The sequence below is a fragment of the Danio rerio genome, chromosome 7 (assembly GCF_052040795.2).
Source record: "Danio rerio strain M-AB ecotype USA chromosome 7, GRCz13ab, whole genome shotgun sequence".
Taxonomy (NCBI): Eukaryota; Metazoa; Chordata; class Actinopteri; order Cypriniformes; family Danionidae; genus Danio; species Danio rerio.
This window is the reverse complement of record NC_141027.1, coordinates 4,941,042-4,965,013: the sequence shown is the minus strand read 5'-3', so window position 1 is coordinate 4,965,013 and position 23,972 is coordinate 4,941,042. Positions and strand designations below refer to the sequence as shown.

Genomic DNA, 23,972 nt, shown 5'->3' with positions numbered 1-23,972 from the left:
CCTGTTTGCACTAATGTGTTTTAGTTTGAAAAGGCACAAGTTTTGCTACGGTTACGCCATCCGTCCACACTATGCCAAGCACCGAAAATGGAGCGTTTTGGAAACGCTGGATTAGCCGTTTTCATTCTGAAACGCTGCTGCTCCGTCTCAGTGTTGATGAGGGAAAACGGAGACATCTGAAAACGGAGGTGGGGCTGCTGAGATTCACTACCTGATTGGGGCTTTTGTGTCATTGCGTATCCTTCCCTTATTCATCAAGCCCCTATCACATAACTATAACACATGGCTTTAACGCTACTAGAAGACAGCAGACCAGCCTCCACTGTAAACAACAACATGGACACAGAAATGGGAGCGTTGTTTGCACTATTGTCTGTTTTAGGTGCCATTGTGCAGTTATTCATTTGTTACGTTTAGTATCAACTCGACCTCGTCGTCTGTACACAAAAAGAGCTCTCTTGCTTTCTTTGCCATCGCGTTCATTGTTCATGCGAGACGCATGCTTTCTGTTTATACTAGAACGGGCATGCCCAGAGTGCGCGAATGGTCACGTGATATACGTTTTTGGTGGCATAGTGTGGACGGAGATATGTTCAGAAATGCTAGGTGAAACACTAGAGTGGACGCGGATTGTTTTTGATCTAAAACTAAAACGCACTAGTGTAAACTAAAACGCACTAGTGTAAACGAGGCCTAAGTTTAGTTCAGTTCAGTTCAGCTTAGTGTGGTTTAAAAATCACTATTGAGAAGCCTGAGGAGCAGATCCATCGATGCGCAGCTCTACAGGTCCTGAACCATGTAAGCCAGTGGCGACAGCAGCGAGGAACGAACTTTACCAGTTGGCGAAAGTGAAGAATTAAAAAACCTCGAGAGAAACCAGGCTCAGTTGGGCATGACCATTTCTGCTCTGGCCAAATGTCTTGTGCAGAGCTGCAGTCTAGGCGGAGGCTGGAGAATGCTGGACCTCAGCGAAGACTTGTCAGTCCCTGGAGTGTCACAGGAATTAGACTCATGCTCTCCACTCCTCCATGACCACCACAGCAGCTGCTCAGGATACGGCCTTGTCCAGGATTGTGGAAACCTTGGGATCATCTCGTCGCTGGTCTTGGATCAATCAGTGGCGCTGCATAGTCTGAGGGCCTCGGGATGAGTATCCCCAGGTGGAAATAGAGCATAAAGAGAATAATTAGCGTAGCTGCTGTTCATAGTGTATATAAACGAGATGCTTGAAGCACATTCATGCATCACATAGCTCTGTGATGTATTGAGTGCATGCTGTACTAAAAAGATAGGTCTTTAATCCAGAAACATTATTAACCTATACATCTAAAGAAGGGGCCCCATATTTTGCCATACAACTTCTGTTTGCCCGATCTAGAGAAACGTAACTGTAGGAGCCATACATTGTATATTGGCGATTGGCCACAAGGTGTCAGTATGACACTATATAACTGTGGCTTCACTGCATGGAGTAAGACCACACACTTGGTAAGAAGCACACAGTTTTTGACCGTCTTGACTCGTAACTGAACGTCTCGTAACTGAGTGTAATTCAACTCAACTCAAGGTAACAGAGAAGTGTGCATATAGATAAAGGAAAGTGATTGAGTAATTCTGTTAATTAGGAGTTGATTGGAAAATAAATACGTTTTTATTTGCATCTATTTGCTTACAGACTGTGACTTTTACGAGTTAAAAACTTGCTCACTCTACCAACAACAGCGGCATTGGAAAGCCGCTACAGTAACATTTCCAGCTTGAGGGCAGAAACTATTTCAGCTAAAAAAGGTTGGAGGAGTCGTGGATTTCCACTCCATCAGAATCACCCTCTTGGCCAGCACCATCCCAAACATAAAGGAGAGTTGTTGACGTTTAGGCCAAGTTAGAGCCTGGTCTAAACATCCAAACAGTGTTCAGTGCCTCCTCCCAAGGATGAAATGTCAATTCCTAATTCCCTCTGCCAATCCAGGCAGGTGTGTTAAAGGAAGTTGGAACTAAACTCAGCAAGACACCGGCCCTCCAAGACCGAGTTTAGACACCCCTGGTCTAGCACATCCAGTGGCATAGCGCAAAATGCGGAGGCCCCCCTGCAGGGATCACTGACGGGGCCCCCTGATGAAGTGGGGTGGGGGGGGATACGTCATATGTCAATTTGCATATCTATGACGTCATCACGTTCTACCATTTGTTTGTTTAACAGCCTATGGTTAATAAAGGGGTATTTATAATTGCACTACACTTTATATAAGCATGTTTATTTTACAATATTTGAATACAGTATGTCATTATAGATGTGTAGTGAATGTGCAGTATCTCTCATATGTAATAAACTCAGACAAGTTCAGAAACTAAAGTCACTAAAATATCTGTGATTGTGAACAAGAAAAGAATAAACGGTCCAATTAAATTGTTAAAATAAAGGAGAAGTAGATCGGTTTGACTGTACAAGGGAAATACCTTCACACTGCCTGTGCTAAATCATTTGTCGTCGGTACGCAGAGGGGTGATCTGCTCTCGGGCTGCAGGTGGGAGAGGCTGCTGTACGAGGACTGACTGGGCCGCCTGTCAGTGCTGTGAGGTGGGGGAGGGGCCGGTGTAGCAGTTGATTCTGTTCCCTTCTGGAACTCCAGTTCCCCCTCTACGAAGCGTATCCGCTAACAGCGTATGCAGACACACCCAAACACAACTGGATGTACGGAAAGCGAAAAGGGACAAAAGTGTTGGCAATGCTTTTTATGTCTTGCAATGTCAAAGTAGCGCAATAAAATCAATCTTACACTTACCATTACATATTACCTGTGGTTCTTGTTTGCATTCTTAGCTTTTTTTAATGTCTGAGTTTATGTTTTAATAATCCAGCAACAGAAGGAGACTACAAATGCTTTTTCCTGTTAATAAAAAAAAATTAAATGTAGAAACGTTTATTTTCTTGTTTATCTCTTTGGAAATTGCTATGGTATACCTGCTGTAAATTTGTCTCTAAAATGTAAACCTGTGTATGGCAAACATGCTGTCTAAAATAAAATTCCGCTTAAGGAATAAGGAAAAACCTTCTAGATTACGTTGAGAAACTTCATTTTCAGGTTCGTGAAAAATACGTACTTTAAGAACCACTCTGCTTCCCGTACATCCAGTTGTGCTTCTCGGGTACGTTGTTTGCGATCATACGTATGGTGCCTCGGCAACAACGCAAACCATGTTGTTTAATTGCGTAAAGGGGAACAGACATTCCAAGGGGAACAGAATCGACTGCTACACCGGCGGCATCACACGCAGCTCGTTGAGAAGAGTAGGGACGGTACAATATGGACAAATGACAATCTAAAAAGATCCCCAATAACACACAAAAAAGTCGCTAGATTTGTCGCTAAGGGGGTCTGAAAAGTTGCTAAATTTAGTGACAAAGTCGCTAAATTGGCAACATTGGCGGCAAGCAATCAGAATGAAGTAGTCCACCGCTTGAGAGGTGTTCAGAGAACACAGACCTGTGAACTTTGGTTCCGACCACAGTTGTTCCCAGCACATCCTGATTTGGCAGAGTCCTGTACATTCAGTCATTCAGCAAAAGCTTTTGTCCAAAGTGACTTACTTGAGGAGGCATTCAGCGATTCAGGAAGAGGCAATAGACACAAGAAATGCTGATTATACAGAGGAGCTGTTAGAGCTCAGAGAATGAACTGCTAGAGTAAGGGGGTGGAAGTCCTTTTATAGAGAGAAGGTACAGGTGGTTTGTCGAGCCCACTCACATGTGTAAGCACTCTTCAGAAATGCACAATGTGTTTTTAGAGAGATGTTGAGTGATTGTAAGAAAGTGTCTCATGCAAATGTGCAAAAACTGGTGCAAGTGTTTGTTAAAGAGTCGAAGATATGAAAGAGTGTGTTTCTAATGCTGGCTTGTCAAGCCCACTCACCTGTGTGAAGCACACTTCATAAATGCACAATGTGGGTCAAATGTGCAAAACTGGTGCAAGTGGCGCACTCAGAATTAAGATTTTACTCAGAAGAAACTCCGCTAAACCCACTCAACTAACTAACCAGAGACAAATGTAGAAATCAAACGGAAAGATTCGGCATTTCTAAACAAAATGTGGCTCAAAACTACAGAGGTGGCGACCCCTCTATTGGATAACTAACACAGTTGGCTAATAAGCTGAAATGGGCTGAGAACAAGTGGAGAATGAGTAAAGGATGTAGTTGGGGGCTGAGTGCAGACTTGGTGCAGTTGCAAGGTGAGCTGCACGTGTAACAGGGTTATATTGTATCTCTTCACTTGCATACATTGAAATACTAATGGGAAGAAAGGGGTTAACATTGGTTTATTGTTTTACATGTAGAGCGCCCCCTCTGTTACCTAAAAGAAAAATTTATTGTTGTATGTATTCACCTTATTCTCAGCTGTCGAGCGGGCGCTGCCATTTGAATCTTTTTGTCTCGCGACTTCCGGTCACATTCCCTTCCATTCATTTGTTGACGTTAACAACTGCTCGTTACGCTGTTGCAATTTAATATTTTCTTATTATATTATGCTACTTGGTCTGTATAGTCATGCAAACATTTGTTTGTTGAGCAAGTAGTTTGACCATTTTCTGCCGTTTATTATTCCTAGTCATTTCTCTCATAGGCGACTGAATCGGAAGTTCTAAGACAATCGCGAAAACAGGTGCACCTCCACATTTTAGAATAAGGTCAATAGGAGGAAGCCGTTGCACGAGGCTGGTAGATTAGATCTGTGCTCATTTTTCTGTTCAGACTGTTTTCACAACAATGAAATCGATAAAAGATATATCAGAGTGAATATTTATTTACACAACGCAGAAGAGACGCAAAAGACTAGTTACACACGCAACGCTTTTTAATGCCCCCCCCCCTCCCCCCAACCCTACTCCTCCCAGTGATGTCACCAACTCTATTGGGTGTGGAGTCTGAGATATGCAGTCTCAGTTTGCAAAACCAAGTCTGCATCAAAATATTATTAATAATTGAAATGATGACAGGTGTATAATTGTCTTTTTTTTTGTGTGAAATAGCCCTTTGACAACATGAAGAACTTGTGCTAAATATGCCAATACAATGAGCAACAGTAGCTTTCAGTCAAGACAAAGAGCTTAGAATGACTAAGAGGCGACACTCTAGTGTAATTTGGTAATTCGGCGACCATTTTGGAATGAAAACTCTAATAGCCTTGCTGAAAAATCCAGCTTAAACCAGCCTAGGCTGGTTGGCTGGTTTTAGCTGGTTGACCAGCCTGGTTTTAGAGGGGTTTTGGCCATTTCCAGGCTGGTTTCCAGCCATTTCCAGCCTGGTCTTAGCTGGTCAGGCTGGAAAATGACCAGCCAAATCCAGCTAAAACCAGCTTGACCAGCCTGGTTTAAGTTTTGGCTGGACTCCCAGCTTGGCTAGCCTGGTCAAGCTGGTTTTAGCTGGTCATCTCCCAGGCTGGAAATGGCTGGAAACAAGCCTGGAAGTGGCTAAAACCCCTCTAAAACCAGGCTGGTTGACCAGCTAAAACCAGCCAACCAGCCTAGGCTGGTTTAAGCTGGATTTTTTAGCAGGGAGAACAACAGAATATTATAAGTCTGTAAAATAAACTATTTAAAGTGCTGATGATTGTGATAGTAAGTGTTGTATTTAAATTTTTCAGATTGTATCTCAGCTTTAATGCACTTTTTAAATAAAAAAAAAAAAGCAGCTGCTTGCCATCGCGACAGTAATGAGATCCAATGGACGGCCGATCACTTTCACTCCAAATTGGCGGAATCCGGAGCTGTTGCTGGGCGCTGCTGTTGCAATGGAACGCTCTATTGAGTGTCGCCTCTTGGTCATTCTAAGCTCTTTGGTCAAGATAAGGAGACACAATTTGTAAGTCATAGTGAAAAAAACAAGCAAAGTCATACTCATTTTGCTAGAGTGAGTGTTAGTTTTAGGGTGAAACAATTAATCTGTGCGAGTGAATCCACTGTTCAGTTTGTTTTGATAATCTTTAATCAAAATCTGCTTCAGCTCTGTATTGGCAGCACTTCTGTGATGATGTCAGATTGACGGATTGTTTGAAATATGCTTAGCAACACCCCTCCAGCCATTGCAGCTGCAAATAGAAGATGAGAGGTGGGGCTAAAATAAAGCCACGCCCCCAACTCAATAATAATTTGGCAATTAATTCCTTTTAGCAATGAGATTAACAACCAGCCCTACAATTCTGTTGAGCTTTTAAACCGCACAATCACCACACTATTTCTGATTTTTAATCAACCTATTTCTACATCATATGACTGTGTAAATTAAGTGATTTACATTAAGTTTTTAGATAGTCTGTGAGATGTTTTCAACAAATGTGTAGACCTGCATCGTTATTCTCCTCACACTTCATTCATCAAATACATACATATATATATATATATACATATATATATATATATATATATATATATATATATATATATATATATATATATATATATATATATATATATATATATATATATATATACAACTTATTAGGTTTAACCAAACATGGCTGACACTGTATTTTAGGGGAAAAAAACAAATTTTTGCAGTAGTTTTTATTTGTTTATTTATTTAATTTTTTATTATTAAATATTAAATATTAGTATTAATATTAAATATTAACAACAAATGTCATCAACCAAGCAACAACCCAGGTGGTTTCAGTCATTTAGTCCAAGACAAGTGGCAAGTCCTTCATCAAAGTCCTTGTTCGTATTGCTTTTTTAGTTTGTTGATCCCTCAATGGACTCAAAACACATTTTTATTTCAATTTTAAATTTAGAAAAAAAGTTTTACACTTATAAAACTTGCTGTTGTGGATATGGAATTGGGCCAACAACAACAACAACAACAACAACAAAAAAAAAAGGTTCATGAAATAAATATTATTATCCTTTTCATGGAAACCAAAGAAAACATTCTTATTGGTAAATAAAGAATCTGCCTTCACATAATCTTTTATAAAATCAAGAACACCAAAATGTCATTAAATGAGTGAAATAGGGTAGGCTGAACTATCCTAAAGGACTTTTAATTTGTCAGTAACCTGGGTTTAGCGCATCTGGTGAACTGTCATTGCAAAATCAGCGCGTTTAAGGTCTGTTTTCTTTAAACTTCACTGGCTGAGTGATATCCGATATAAAGTGGGTCTCAGATTGTACGAGAAGCACTGCATTAAATCACATTTTCTCCGCTATGTCTTTATAGTATGAGCATTTACTTTACCCCAGTATATTCAATGGAGCTTCTGCGCTAGCCTGCAGGATTCTGACGAGCCCTTGAGAGTAAACGGCTTTTCAACTCGTTTTATGCTTCAACAACTAAATGAATGCCAAAGTCTGTTAAACTGATAGTATTTTCATTGTAATACAACATGGATGCTCTAAAAGGAACTATATAAAATAGAAAAAAGTCCCATTAACTGTTCACCGGAAGTTTATCAGTATGGGAATAAGCACTAGCTCCGCATATGCCCTATTTCAGTGGTTCTCAATCTTTTTTTCATCAAGTACCACCTCATAAAAAATTGTCTCTCCAAGTACCACCAAAATGAGCAGTATTGAAATCCAGTAGCGCAGTAGGCCCAGTAAAGCAGCTACAACTCTGCAAAGTTAAAAAACGTGGCAGATTACCTAAGAAATCTAAGCTATATCAGTGGCGTAGCGGACGGGCCCGCAGGGCACGCACCGCGGGGGGGCCCCGCATGATTAGGGGGCCCCGCGTTGTCGCGATTTTCAATAAACTGTTGGGAACAACTGTGGTCGGAACCAAAGTTCACAGGTCTGTGTTCTCTGAACACCTCTTAAGCGTTGGACTACTTCATTCTGATTGCTTGCCGCCAATGTTGCCAACTTAGCGACTTTTCAGACCCCCCTAGCGACAAATCTAGCGACTTTGTGTGTTACTGGAGATTTTTTTAGACTGTCATTTGTCCATACTGTACCGTCCCCACTCTTCTCAACGAGCTGCGTGTGATGCCGCCGGCCCCTCCCCCGCCTCACAGCACTGACAGGCGGCCCAGTCAGTCCTCATACAGCAGCCTCTCCCACCTGCAGGCTGAGAGCAGATCACCCCTCTGGGTACCGACGACAAATGATTTAGCACAGGCAGTGTGAAGGTATTTCCCTTGTACAGTCAAACCGATCTGCTTCTCCTTTATTTTAACAATTTAATTGGACCGTTTATTCTTTTCTTGTTCACAATCACAGATATTTTAGTGACTTTAGTTTCTGAACTTGTCTGAGTTTATTTCATATGAGAGATTACTGCACATTCACTAACGTTACACATCTATAATGACATACTGTATTCAAACAGCAATAAATTTAGTTAAATAAACATGCTTATATAAAGTGTAGTGCAATTATAAATACCCCTTTATTAACCATAGGCTGTTAAACAGAAACAGTAGAACGTGATGACGTCAGTGATATGCAAATTGACGTATGACGTATCCCCCCCCCTCCCTTCATCAGGGAGCCCCGTCAGAGATCCCTGCAGGGGGGCCTCCGCATTTTGCGCTACGCCACTGAGCTATATGTCATATATGGCATATTATATACATCATTTTTGATAAATTTTGAAATGTGTTTAGCATGTACATGACATGTTTCATTCCTCCGCGTACCACTAGAAGGAAGCCTGCGTACCACTAGTGGTACACGTACCACAGTTTGAGAACCATCTATTCCAAAATAAATGAACAGAAATTTCAGGATTCACTAAGCAAGAATAACAGTTGGTGTTAATATAATTCTTAAGCCCTTTAAGATTACACTTGTCTGGAGAGCATCTATAAATTTGTTTAAAGGTAACCACTTATTTAGTTTGTTATAAAAAATGTGTAGCGTAATGATGACCAAACTTAATATTTGCAGTAGTACAATTTATCTCACGATCTATCCGCTTGTTAGGTTTGACGTCACACGAAGCGGCTTCCGGGTCCAATCGCTCTATTCAACTGAATGGGGAGACTCATGAAATGGTAATAATAAACGTTTACAAAGTGATTTAATGCTTTCGAAAATTACGATCGCAATATGTCCATGCCTAATATTCGATGGCCAGAAAGTGATTCATTTTTTTGTAAATTAAGTTTTTGGTATTTGCTATGCAGCAAGCCCAGAGATTGTTGTGTACACTATGATTTTATATAAAATTTACTTTAATGTGTGATAGAAATAAAACGTGATCATAAACGAATGATTTCTCCACTCAAATGAATGGCGGCTTGGACCCGGAAACAGTATACATACATCATCACTTAACAAGCGGACTGGCTTACATGGAGTGGGCGAATTAGTTAATAATAAGAAAAGTGATAGATTTTTAGTTTTTTATGATAAATATTATGGAAACAGCACGGATACATAAGTCCTCCTTTCCTCTTGCTGTATTTGTGTTATGTATATGTTTAATCTTATTTATTATTTTTTTCTTTCTTTTGTCTCTTTTGTTTCTCTTTTTATTTAATTTTTAATGATTATATTATTTATCCTGATCTGTTATTGTCATTGTGTTCTTTTGTGTAAATTGAATTTTGTATGTTTGTTATTGAAGTCAATAAAAAAATAAATAAAAATAAATACATGGAGTGGGCGTGGTTTATTACCTGTGCTTCACCCAGCCAGCAGGAGGCGATCAAAATATTACGGCTTCATTGTTCAGCGCCTGAGGTACTGAGAACAGGTTACAAATGATAGCTCCTCATCAAAACTCTCCCAATACGTGCTGCAAATGGCGGGCATTGGAAATGATGGATTATGAACAGGTAGGCATTTTTTCACTATTGTTATTTTTTAAAAATGAAATTACAAACGCGACTGAACCCTGAATTGCTGTTCAACAGTGCAAACTATGTTGACAAGAGAGTTTAGAGTGTTAATGATTCAGTTCAGATCGATTCTTTACCTCATAATTAACTAAGTTCATGTTGTTTGGTCAGTTTGGACGAGATTTGATTTGATTCCAGTTTGATTTTGCTTTCATCTGTCTGAGTATAGACAGTTAGAGTGAGGTAAAGTTGGTTTTATATTGGCATATTCGTTCAGGGACAGCCTGTGACGTGCTCCCTATGTCGTTTACCATGGTACTTTGAATATTCGGTCTGAAATCCCTGCTGAAAAATCCAGCTTAAACCAGCCTAGGCTGGTTGGCTGGTTTTAGCTGGTCAACCAGGCTGGTTTTAGAGGGGTTTTGGCCACTTCCAGGCTGGAAAATGACCAGCTAAAACCAGCTTGACCAGCCTAGCCAGGCTGGGAGCCCAGCCAAAACCAGCTATGTCCAGCTTAAACCAGGCTGGTCAAGCTGGTTTTAGCTGGTCATTTTCCAGCCTGACCAGCTAAAACCAGGCTGGAAATGGCTGGAAACCAGCCTGGAAGTGGCCAAAACCCCACTAAAACCAGCCTGGTTGACCAGCTAAAACCAGCCAACCAGCCTAGGCTGGTTTAAGCTGGATTTTTTAGCAGGGATATCCCATGTAAATATGACTTCAAAACAACATTAGCAAAATTTTTTGACTTTGAATAATGTTGTACTTTGATAATTCTATGAGTTCACTGTTTGAGTAAGGGATACCTTTTCTGAAATTATTAAGGAGAACGTCTGAATGTGTGAATATAAAACCAATTTTACCTTAATGACAGTTAGCTATCAAGGGAAAATCCCCCTACATCAGGCCAATCCTGTTCCTGGAGAGCTACCTTCCTTCAGATTTCAGTCGCTACCCATATCAAACACACCTGAACCAATTAATTAAGACCTGAACACCATGTGATAATTACAGGCAGGTGTGTTTAATATGGGTAGCAACTGAAATCTGCGGGAAGGTAGCTCTCCAGGAACAGGATTGGCCACCCCTGTCCTACATGAAACCTTATAATGTGTTTAGTTTAACTTGCAGTCTAGTAACTTCATGTAAAGCATTAGCCTTTTAATCTGCCACAACCACTGCACATGAGACTTTTATCATTTAGTAACCAAATGATACACAAATCTAGTAAAAACTAGTATTAAATAGTTAGTAAAACAAGAATATTCGGTTAAAAACAGGTTTTAACCCTTTAACTGCCTCACCGAGAAAAGCACGTTTGGATTGCATTTAACCAGAGGCGTAGATGTAGGGTGGAAAATCCACCAACTACTAAAATGTCCCCCCCAATAATTTAATTAACTTAAAAACATTGCGCTGTCAGTATTAACATAGACATGATGAAAGGGTTCAATCATGTTCTCTCCTCGAGTCGCACCGCCCCCAAACACATATGAACATTGTGATTGGCTGTGCCTTTCCTTGCTCTCATGTGGAGAGGCTGCATTCAGATACAAACAGCGCCAAAACAACTGCGCAGGGGGAATTTCCCGATGTGAAGGTGTGTGACACGCACAAGTGAGGATGGGAGAAAAGCTAAGAAAGGTGGACATAAAGAGCTTTTTTCAACGAAAAGTGTAAGTTACATTTCACATCAAGTTCGCTACTGAATAAGTCTATCATGATATACAGACTGATATAGTCTGTGAACAATATTTCCTGAAAACTAACTTCAGAATAAACACCTACATGTAAACGTATATGACCCTGCCAGTTCTCCTAATCTCTTAGAGTAACATCTCCAATTTCGGTTGAAACAATTTTTCAGAAAAACTACAGCCTGTGCTCCATCTTTTAATAATACTGCGAGACATGTTTAATTTGTACGAAAAATAAATGAAAGTCTTCATTAAACTGTCTCTTTATCAGTTAATAAACATTATTTTAACATAACAATTTCAGCCCTTCAGCTTTTTGAAAGTTATTTGTTTTCTGAAAAACTGAACTTATTTGCAGTTATTCACCTGACTAATTATTCAATCTGTTTAATTGAGGTATAAATATGACATTTTAGTGACATATTAAGAACTAATTTTTGCTGTATTATCTTGATGGATAGTTTTTATAACTACACTTTTTGATGTACCAAAAATATTTCCTACCATTTTGTCAAATTGCTTTATTTTATACATGTGCATTTAAACGGTAAGTTGTATTACAGTTTTATAAATAATAAAATACTTTGAATTAGAAATTAGAACTTTAAATTCTCATAAGAAATCAAGAGTTCAGATGCCAAAATCTTTAACTGCCATGTAAAAAACGAGCATTATTCTCAGCCTCGTATATTTATGTTCAGTTATTTCACTTTAAAGGCAATGAAAAACACGTATTCGTCACCACACTGCAAAAAATGCTTTTCTTACTTAGATTTTTTGTCTTGTTTCTAGTCCAAATATCTAAAAATTCCTAAATCAAGGAGAATTTTATTAGACAAGCAAAATATATCGTCTTGTTTTGAGAAATAATATGCCAATATTATGTGAGTTTTTCCTTAAAACAAGCAAAATAATCTGCCAATGGGGTAAGCAAAATAATCTTACGTCCAAAGAAAAAACAAGATTATTTTGCTTACCCCATTGGCAGATTATTTTGCTTGTATTAAGGAAAAACTCACTTAATATTGGCATATTATTTCTCAAAACAAGACAATATGTTTTGCTTGTCTACAAAATGCTTCTTCATATAAGAAATTTTAGATATTTAGACTAAAACCAAGAAAAAAATCTAAGCAAGAAAAGAATTTTTACAGTGTATAAAAATAAAATCAGTCCACACACAGTAGTTTTGAGAAAATGCTAAATTTAGAAGCAAATATTAAATGGCGTTTAGAGATTTTTGCATCTAAACTATACTTATTTTTAAAATACAATTTTTTTTTATCATACTTTTTTTGGGGGGAAATCTGTAAACTCGATTTAAATTAAAAACTGAAGCCTATAGGCAAATAACAAACTGGCTAGCGCATTCAACCTTCCTCAGTGAGAATTTGGCCATTTGAATAATAATAATAATAATAATATAAATTCAAACATAACAATAATCCAACTTTTGGTCTTTCAAACAACCTGACCCCCCCTTGACCCTGTTGACTATTTAATTTAAATTAAACAATTGTATGAAGAGAGGATTACTTAATAATACATATTCAGTAGCAGTTAAATAATAAATAACAATAAATAACAATAAATAACAATATATATATATATATATATATATATATGTATAAAAAAAACTATATTCATTCTTGGCAGCGGTGTGGGGGATTTGTACTCACTCGTCCCCAGTCCCCACCAATGTCAAGTGCATTTAACTCCTAATATTGCTAGTTAACACACTCAATGCATTTTATTTTCAACACATCCCATCATTTATAAAATTTCAGCTTCTACTAAATGGTTGATTATGTCTGTTTATGGTAAAAGTACCGGAAGTAATACATGCACTATGAAAATCAGAGAAATATGAAGTGTTTCTGTTTTTTGTTAGTCCTAATTGATGTTGTTTTCAAATACAATAAATTCGTTAATATACAGTTTGCAGTGGCTCATTCATTTTTGGAGGGTGCTGCTCCTACATTTTTATAGTTGGGAGCACCGGCAATTTCAAGCTCTGCATTAGACAAATACTGCTTTTTATTTATTCTTATTTTTGTTTATGTATTGTTCTGTCATTTATTTACAGTGTAAAATTATTTCTTTTTAAATGTCAAAAACATTCATTTTTTTTAAGCATAAAGAGAGACATTTACTATTGTTTGTTTTTGATATTATTTTGTGCTAGGGTTGTCACGATTTTGATTTCTAATCGAAATCGATCGAAATTTATGCTCAATTTCGATTATCGAGTCAAAAAATAGAATCGTCGATGCTGCCACGCCCCAATGTCACGTCAGCTTGGCTTGCCAAGCGGGAAAAAAACAGGCTTGTTGAAGTGCTTGTTAAACTGCAGAAGCAGGAGACCCGTCGACAGAACTTAAACCCTCTCCTCTTTCAATGAAGTCGCCGGTGTGGAAGTATTTTGGATTTCCAGTGAGTTATGTTGACAACGTTCGTGTTGTCGACAAAAAAAAAAAAAAAACACAGTTTAGCTAGCTCTGCAATGTACGTATTACGGTTTGTCCGATACACAACACCGGCATCGTGATCCTCCGCCCGCCCCCGTTGCAAATCCGCTCTCGCGAAAAGTACACACTCAGGCCCTGTTTACACTGTCTTTGTTTTTAAATGGCATTTTAGAACGACAACAATTTGACATCCACGGTGGCGTGTAGCATTTCTGAGCAGCCCTCCTTCCTCTCTACCTCTGAAAATGTACATCACGTGACCACACAGACACAGACGCACACACAGCGGGTTCAGGCAGTCAGAGGACTGCTTCAATCTTTCACTCGCTTGTACTTAGTCATTTTAGCGAACACCTCAGATACTGTTGGCTGGTTCCTGTTGGTTGTGCGTCTTTTTTACCGACGCCATTATAACGACACAGATCACTGCCTATTCACGAGTCCCGCAGAAAAAGTGATTGACAGGTGGTAATTATGTGTGTATCTTGCCTTTATTCATTTACTCTATGATTTGTTTATGGGTAAAACAAAGACCATGCAGGTCAGGTAGTTTAAACGGTAGGCTACAAATAATTAATTGGTCATTAATTAATTAATTATTCATAATCGAAAATCGAATAGAATCGTGCCTTTAGAATCGAAAATGTAATCGAATCGAGGATTTGGAGGATCGTGACGCCCTTATTTTGTGCTGTATTAATTAGTTACTGAGCAGCAATAAGTAACACTGTAAAATATAAGGAGTTCATAAGTTCATCTTATTCTAAACTAGTGGGGTTTAAAATTAATGCATAATAATCGTGAAACCGTGATTGTTTCTCAGACTATAATCGTACAACCAAAATCTATAATCGTTGCATCCCTACACTACTGGGCAGTCAAATCAGCGTGAGACTGAGATGACATTATTTGGGCATGTTTAGCTGGAGTTTTATCATTCACACAGGATGATATTAAAATTTGAGAGAAGTTTTGGTGGGACCAACATCAGACTGATGAGTTGAATCTCAGATAATGGGTGGTTACTGGGTGGAGGATCCTGAGTTGCGAAAGAGAAATAGCAGTGCTGATGTCAACACTGATGCTATTTACAGCCAGAAAGTGACCAGTCAGTGAATGGAAAGTGCTTTTCTTCTTCTTTTTAAATCATTGTGAGAGCAGCTGACTGGTGATGAAGGTCAGATACTCCTACATAAACAGCAATGATGATATGAGTCTTCCTCCTGAAACCAGGTAGTTAGTTAGAATTGGTTACACTTCGTGCTGTAGGTACGTTTTGACCCTTCTAAAGCATAAAAACACTGCGGCACGGCAGAAGCACAGAATATGCACTGACTTAAGAAATGGTAATTGTAACTGAGGTTTAATTTTAATACTGATTCGTAGAAGTGTGAACCTACACTAGTCTCACGGTTCGGTTACGATTATCACGCCATCGATTCGGTTCAATTCGATATCTCGGTGCATCACGGTGCATTGACGGTGCTTTCCATACACAGTTTTATATTTTCTTCACAGCAGCAGTTCTTGTATTAAAATGTATGAATATATTTATATTTATATATTATTTGTAATACAATTTTGTCATTTAATACAAACAGTCAGATTTATAAACTGTAACTTAAAACAAAACGAGCATTTAGCAAATAATATAAACAAATATAAATATCCAGCTCAATTTCTGATCCTTGTCTAGTTCTCTTACACCCCTTTGATTGGTCACACCCTCAATCAGCTGCGCGCTGCGTTCTTCACATATAAGTGATACTGATAAGCGGCAGGCGGCAGCGGCGATCTTACAGCTGATTTATGATAGACACGGTGGAGAAAATTCGGCAGACACGCGCTCGTTTCTGTTTGCAAAAGTAACGCTGTAAAACAGCCGAGAAGAGAAGAAAAGCCACGCCAGCAGGTCAAATGGGCCACTGTGTGTGTGAGAAAGAGAGAGAGAGACAGAGCGCGAGAGAGAGAGAGAGAGAGAGAAATGGTGTAGGCTACTTTCATTCTCTCGATCTCAGTGAAGTAGGGGCTATTGTTGTATGTCAGTGAAAGACTGATCCAGCAAACACACACAGTGAAATTGTGCACAGTTTATGAGTTTTAAGTAGTTAAAACGCTGTAAATACTCGCGATCGCCTCCCTCGCGACAGAGCACATATGAGGTAAATGACGTCAGTAATAACCGGTTATGATTATTACTGAACCGATACCGAATTGTCCGCGTCTGCATCTCAGTGCACCGAAGAAACGATTAATTTTGACACCCCTACTGATTCGGGTGTATCTGAATCCCTGCAGACAGTCGGTCAGAACTGTGTACTGTCATCTATAAGAAATTCACTCAGACTCCATTTCACATTCAACCATTTACTGACGATAAGTTGTGGTTTTCTGAAACAATACAAAAATAATCTCACATAAGTAATTATATAAATACCAATAAGAACAGCAAATCACAATACTTATGAAATATGAATACAAACTGCAGTAACCGCACACCATATAAAACATCTTATAACATCTCATTTAACATCTTAAAAGATGTTAAAAAGTCTTTTTTACGAGGTCTTACATTTTGTTCAAGCGTTGTCCAAAGTGTTTGACTCCAACAAAGCATGAATATATTTATTTTCCTCCTAATATTAACAACGGCGTGCTCTATCCATGTTATTTGTTATGACGTTCTCCACATGTAGCGAATTTATAGAGCGAAACAGACGAATAAAATGGGAAAATGTAAGGTTATGTACTCCTGGTTGGAGAAAGACAAGTTTAAACAGTGGCTGAAATAGAGGTGTAAACCAATACTAGTCTCACGGTTCGGTTACGATTATCATGCCTTCGTTTCGGTTAAATACGATACCTCTGTGCATCATGGTGCATTGACGATGCTTTCCATATACAGTGTTATATTTAAGGGGGAAAGCTATAACAAGCTGTCTGTATAAACACTCAGACACACAGCACCACACTGTCTCACATTCACACACATACACAAACATAGACAGCACCAAACAAACACACACACATTTAAGCCCTCGCAACAGGGAGAGCTCGCGCTGAGCGGAGCAGAAAAAAAAAGCAAGCACTTTTCCGACGGTCCCTTACTGAGAGCTCCTCTCAGCGCGAGCTCTCCCGGCTAAACACATATTGCGAGGGCTTAAACGGAGCAGTGCTCGTAATGTCGAGCGAAAAAAAAGAAAGACAGCTGTGAAACATAACCAGCTTTGTCTACAACAACAAATGTGCATTGAATTGTGCAAAAAATGTGGATGACAACAAATGAATAACTGTCCAAGACATAAGCCTTCTTCTTCAGGAAAAGTGGCAGGTTCTTCTTTATAAAAAGTAGCTTCTCTGCTGTCTCGCATGAAAGTCGGTTTCTCTTCTCATCGATGACATGAGATGCAGCACTAAACAGTCTCTTGCTGTCGGCTTTCGGTGCGCGGCTCATCTGTAGTACGAGCCTGTTTACTCTCTGCGCTGTGCATCACCTGACCGTCTCCAACACCTAGCTGCTTTCCCAAGTCCAACTCGGCCTGGATCATTTCTCGTGTGCGCAGCTTTTACCCCAAATCCAAGTAATGATCTTTATATCGTGGATCAAGCACAGTCGCGATGAAGTACGTTGTTCTGAGTCCGCCTAACTAAATCATGCGCTGACAGCTTTTAAAGCCTGGTTTATACTTCTGCGTCAAGTGACCGGCGTGACCCACGGCGCATGCAACGCGCGTAGCTGTGCATTTATACTTCTGCGCGCTGTCTCTGTTGGTCTGCATTAACACTTCTGAAACGCTAGTTGGCAGTGAGGTGTAAATGTTCCTCTGTGTCGAGTTTCTTCGCTGCTTTTTTGCGTTTCCTGAACACTTCCGGGATGTACAAGTGGCTCAAACTCGCTCATTTTGAGGCAGGAACCGGCGGACGTGCAACAACTTTAACTATGAGGTAAACACAAAACAAAACTTTCCATCTGGAGCTCCTTAACGGGACACCACACCACCGCGCTCATTTCTGCCCCCCCCCCTGAATATACAGCGCCCTTAGCATTTGCCTATGGTGCCCTACGGCCCTGGGTTGCCTGAGTGTTGTAAATACTCGCGCTCACCTCCCTCGCGACAGAGAGCATAGGAGATAAATGACGTACATAACCGGTTATGATTATTACTGAACCGATAGCGAATTGTCCGCGTCTGCATCGCCGTGCACGGAAGAAACAATTCATTTTGACACCCCTAGGCTGAAACCTGTCTCTGAACAGCCACGTAATTTATTCTTTCAAGAATTGTTTCTTTCGAGCTTTTCTGTGCTCCATTGATTTAACTACAACTGTTTATTAAGTTAAAGGTTCGATACTGATTAGAACTTGAAGTGGCGATGCGGTCTTAAAACATTCTGAGAAGGTCTTTAAAAAGTCTTAAAGGTATTGAAATTATCTTTAGGATTCCTGCATATACCCTGTATGTAGAGAATTGAAAATTGGTACTTAAACAAACGTGATACTGGATTGTCAACTATTTACACTCGTGAACATGTTTAAATGTCGTAGAAACAGCAGTGTTTTGTTGCAAGTGCTGATGTGATGCGTTTGAATTGTGAAGTGTAGATTTTTGATGGCATTCAATGCTATAATTCTGACGTTGAAGGGGACATTTTGCACCCCTTAATTACAAGATGTAAAATAGGTGTCTGATGTCTCCTGAGAGTGTGTGTGAAGCTCACAATACCACACAGTAATGTTTTATAACTCTCTGAGACTGACCCTGTTAGTCAAATTGTGCTGATTTGTTTCAAGTTGTAATGCATATACAAAACCTTTTATTATGTCAAAGAAGAGTGTAAAAATATACATGTACATTACAGATCTCAAAATATACAACATTTATACAAAGAGTGTTTCAACATGAGGCATTTAATACACAGTGAGAGAACACCTAATGCTAAAGCTCAGATGTCCACTGAGAGACTGTGAATGTGAACTGCAGCCATTTGTCGATTCGTCCGTCTGTCTGTCTGTCTGTCCGTCTGTCTGTCTGATTCTGTGTTTTGTTTGTAAACGGTAGAGCAGAAATTGTTGGTGGTTTTAAAACTTTGACTTTTTCAAACGGCGGTATACCTTGAAAACGGTTATCGTCCCATGTCTAGTCTGTGTGTCTGTTTGTGTCTGTCTGTCTGTTTTGTTTGTGCGTCTGTCTGTCTGTCCGTCCATCCGTCTGTCTCTTTTGTTTGTCCATTCTTCCTGTCCTTCTGTCCGTCTGTCCGTCCGTCTGTCCGTCCGTCCGTCCGTCCGTCTGTCTGTCTGTCTGTCCGTCTGTCTGTTTTGTTTGTTCATCCCTCTGTCTGTATCTTTCTATTTTGTTTGTCCTTTTGTCTGTCCGTCTGCCCGTCTCTTTTGTTTGTCTATTCGTCTGTCTGTCTCCTTGTCTGTCTGTTTTGTTTGTCTATTTGTCTGTCTGTCTGTTTAGTTTTCTCATCCGTCTGTCTCTGTTTTGTTTGTTCATCCCTCTGTCTGTCATTGTCTCTTTTTTTGTTTGTCCATTCGTCTGTCTCTCTGTCTGTCTGTTTAGTTTGTCCACCCCTCTGTCTGTCTTTATGTCTTGTTTTGTTTGTCAAATTCATCTGCCTGTTTTTCAGTCTCTTTGTTTTGTCTGTCTATCTATCTATCTGTCTGTATGTCTGTTTTGTCCATCTGTATATCTGTTGTTCAGTCCCTCTGTTTGTTTTGTTCATCCGTTTGTCTGTCTTTCTGTCGGTTTTGTTTGTCCATGCATCTGTCGTTCTCTTTTTCTTATCTGTTTTGCCTATTTATCCATCTGTCTGTTTTGTATGTCCGCCCGACTGTCTGTTGTTTGTCCATCTGTCTCTTTCTGTATTGTTTGTTCATTTGTTTGTTTGCCTGTCTGTCGATCTGTTTTGTCTATCCAGCCATCAGTCTGTCTGTTTTATCCGTCCGTCCGTCTGTCTGTCTGTTTTGTCTACAGTGTTGTTAATAGGCCTGCATGATATTGGAAAAAACAGACATTGCGATATTTACTTTTCCTTTAATATATATTGTGATATGAATACAGTTGCACCAGACGACTGAATCAGCTCTATTAAAATAATAAATACCTTTAAAACTTTGACTTTTCCAAACGGCGGTATACCTTGAAAACGGTTATCGTCCCATGTCTAGTCTGTGTGTCTGTTTGTGTCTGTCTGCCTGTTTTGTTTGTGCATCTGTCTGTCTGTCTGTCTGTCCGTCCGTCTTGTCTGTTTTGTTTGTTCATCCCTCTGTCTGTATCTTTCTTTTTTGTTTGTCCTTTTGTCTGTCCGTCTGCCCGTCTCTTTTGTTTGTCTATTCGTCTGTCTGTCTCCCTGTCTGTCTGTTTTGTTTGTCTATTTGTCTGACTGTTTAGTTTTCTCATCCGTCTGTCTCTGTTTTGTTTGTTCATCCCTCTGTCTGTCATTGTCTCTTTTTTTGTTTGTCCATTCGTCTGTCTGTCTCTCTGTCTGTCTGTTTAGTTTGTCCATCCCTCTGTCTGTCTTTATGTCTTGTTTTGTTTGTCAAATTCATCTGCCTGTTTTTCAGTCTCTTTGTTTTGTCTGTCTGTCTGTTTGTTTGTATGTCTGTTTTGTCCATCTGTATGTCTGTTGTTCAGTCCCTCTGTTTGTTTTGTTCATCCGTTTGTCTTTCTGTCGGTTTTGTTTGTCCATGCATCTGTCGTTCTCTTTTTCTTATCTGTTTTGTCTATTTATCCATCTGTCTGTCTGTTTTGTATGTCCGCCCGACTGTCTGTTGTTTGTCCATCTGTCTCTTTCTGTTTTGTTTGTTCATTTGTTTGTTTGCCTGTCTGTCGATCTGTTTTGTCTATCCAGCCATCAGTCTGTCTGTTTTGTCCGTCCGTCTGTCTGTCTGTTTTGTCTACAGTGTTGTTGATAGGCCTGCATGATATTGGAAAAAACAGACATTGCGATATTTACTTTTCTTTTAATATATATTGTGATATGAATACAGTTGCACCAGACGACTGAATCAGCTCTATTAAAATAATAAATATGTTTAGATTGATTGGGATGATTTTGTAGGATAGTGCTTGTAAATAAAGTAAAACCAATGACAAGCATATATAAATTCAACAAAGCAAAGATACAAATGAACAGCGCTCTCTGCTTTCCTCTGAGGCCGTTCTCACACTATGTACAGTTGCCTCGTACCAGGCCAAAGCACGCTTGTCCCCCCTCCCGTCTCCCCCGACGGCCCGCGCTCACACCACAAACGGGCCTCGGCACGCTTACGTCATCGATGCTGCGCTGTTCAGTAGGGCTGTAACGATACACCAAACCCACGATTCGGTACGTATCACAATTTTTGACCCACGATTCGGTTCGTATCACGATTTTTTGTGACCTGTCAGTCAGCACTCTCAAAGGTTCAAACAGAAATCGCACAGCACGGTTACAGAAAAGTTTGCGCTGTTACCTGACATCTGGTGAATGCCCATCCCTCTCTGCGCAGCCACATTAACAGTGTGAGCAAATCATCGTATATGCGCTGAAAATCCGGCCGCTTTGACAGCATTGGTAATGTTTCTGGCGTTGTCGGTTGTCAAGCGGGGTTAAGTTGTTTTTGTTTTTGATATTCTTGACACATTCAGCACACACAGCTTCGTGCGAGCTCTCCCGGCTAAATATTGCGAGGGCTTAAACGGAGCAGTGCTTGTAATGTCGAACGAAAAAAAGTGTTAATTAGCTCAACTTTTGCAGGCACGCGTGACGTTATTGGAAAGGTAGTCACGGGGTGTGTCGCGATTCTCCCGCGACACAGAATCGTAGATCTGAGTGTTGCGATTTCGATTTTATATCGTGTATCGTTACAGCCCTACTGTTCAGTGAGAAGCGCTCTCTCACCCAGCAGCACAGAGGAGATTTCTCTAGTTGTATAGTTTCAGTCGTTTGATATGCAGTCACATGCAGTCAAATATTTCGCCAAACAGTCCTTAGGGATGCGGGGACACGCAGTCAGATATTTCGCCGAACAGATCCGCCACTTTTGGCGCTCAAAAACAATCATAAAGCCCTCGTGCTGCAGGAATGAGGAGGTCTTCTGAAGATGCAGCTGTCGTGCAGTGAGGAGTTCTCGTCTTTAATGAACTACGGCAGTTTGCGATCACTGAACAGTAAGAATGATTAATAAATCCATATGAAACAGCCCCTTAAAGTCACGTCTCGCTTTCAGTTTCGGGCTTTGGCGTGTTTTGCACTCACACACAAGCGTACTGTGCCAAAGCCCAAGTGAACCGCGCTCAGGCACACCTCTTCTAACTGGGCCAGGGCCGGCCAAGTGAACCGTGCTTGAGCCTGATTCAGCGCACTCACACTTCTTAAACGATCTGGGAAACGGGCCTGGGCACGGTACGGATGGCATAGTGTGAGTAGGCCCTGAGAGTAATAAGTAATAATCAGGTGCAGAAATTGAACAATCAGATGTGAAATAACTCAGTTCTCATCAAATAAATAATTGAATACATCTTGTTAAAGCTATGGATGATATTTGGCATTGTGATTATTTTTCCTGTGAGATCTTTTTTGTGTTCAACAGAAGAAAGGCACTCATTACAGTTTGTAACCACCTGAGAGAGAATAAATTGTGTGTGAATTTCATTTATTGGGTGAACGATCCCTTTAAAGTGTGTCTGTCTGTCCTTTTCTGGTTTTCTCTCTTTCTCTGTCCGCCCGTCTGTCTGTCTCACAAGACTTCCTGGTAGGGAGAGGAAGTGCTGGCGGTGACGGTTGGGTGACGTTGATAGTTGAGTTTGTCATAGATGGTTTGAGGCTGCAGGGGGAGTAGAGAGAGTGACGTTACTACAGGTTCCAGAGAAATGTGAAGCAGCTCTGAGTCATTAATGACCGTAAATGACCACACTCATCTAGCAGACCGCTGAAATTATTGTCCACGTCGTATTCAATTCCTAAGAATGAGTTTAAATGTTGTATATGGCTGATTCCAGCGTTATGGATGTGACCTTTGCAGTAAAAGTTCAAAACAATAATATACAGAGAAAGTATACGTTAACATCTTATTGAAACATCGGTTTATATTTTCCAAAACAACTCACCACAGAGTTATGGGATCAAAACATTTCAATCTGTGAACATTTTTTATACTTTAAATCAGCAAAATAAACATGCGTTATGGATGTGACCAAAAAGTCAGTGAGTTTACAGTATACAACATGTTTTGTAGAAATTCAGTGAATTAAACTGCACAACCCAAAATAAATAATGCTCATCAGAAGGAGAAAAGTTGCCTTTTCTTAGAACAAAAATGATTCATTTTATTTTGACATTTGCATTTTTTAGGGAAAAGCTTTGTTATGGATGTGACACTTTTTCGTTTCATTTGTGTGACTTTGGTAAATCAAATATAATAGTTTGAAAACATTGACTGAGACATTTTGAAGTATTTTTAAAGTATTGTAAAACACTTGCCTATTCAATAAATGTAGAAATGGTTTTGCTATTTTGGTAAAAACATTTTTCTTTTCATGGCAAGGTTGACATTTACATGGAATTGCTTGTATATTAATAATTAGGGGTGTAACGATACACTCAGCTCACGATACGATGTGTATCACGATATACTGTTCACGATTCGATATGTATCACGATATTTGGAATAAAAATTTAAAATTGAACTGAAATGCAAATTTTACCAAGTAAACTATTTTTTATGTATTTCTTTTGTTTCAACTTGTTAAACTGAACCTTCTTTTAGAAAATAAATTAAACAGGCCTGTCTCTGGAAAATAAAACAATTAAAAAACTTCTTAAAAATATTATTGAAATGACAGAGACAAAATCAAGGAACAATTTAAGTAAAGGTGCAAAAAAAAAAAGCTTTCTATTCAATTGAATTTAACAGTAAGAGCTTAAGGCTTTGCTTGGTCACTTGCGTTTTTTGTTTGTGCAAAAAAAATCCACATTTCCAGGTAATCAGCAGTTCTATAAGATAATCCTGAACTTATGTGTATCTGTCTGGGAGGTTTTTATGGA

The 23,972-nt window shown here is 39.5% G+C and overlaps 2 protein-coding genes across 3 annotated transcripts in view; one reads left to right on the top strand and one right to left on the bottom strand.

Annotated features, from left to right (window-relative positions):
• si:cabz01074946.1 overlaps positions 1–23,972 on the top strand; it is a 199,179-nt gene that overhangs the window by 13,254 nt on the left and 161,953 nt on the right. The gene's annotated exons all lie outside the window — the stretch shown is intronic.
• The window catches only part of si:cabz01074944.1, a 35,156-nt gene continuing 29,922 nt past the window's right edge, over positions 18,739–23,972 (bottom strand). The window contains exons 7-8 of one of the 2 annotated variants that reach the window (XR_015495196.1): positions 21,803–22,752; positions 20,892–21,230 (exon numbers count right to left, since the gene is read on the bottom strand). Coding sequence is in view for 1 of the 2 variants with exons in the window: in XM_087260481.1 (XP_087116607.1) it covers positions 22,666–22,752 (87 nt within the window). In the remaining variant the exon portion in view is untranslated. Of the gene's footprint in view, positions 22,753–23,972 lie in introns of both variants that reach the window. The other variant, XM_087260481.1, reaches the window with a different exon arrangement.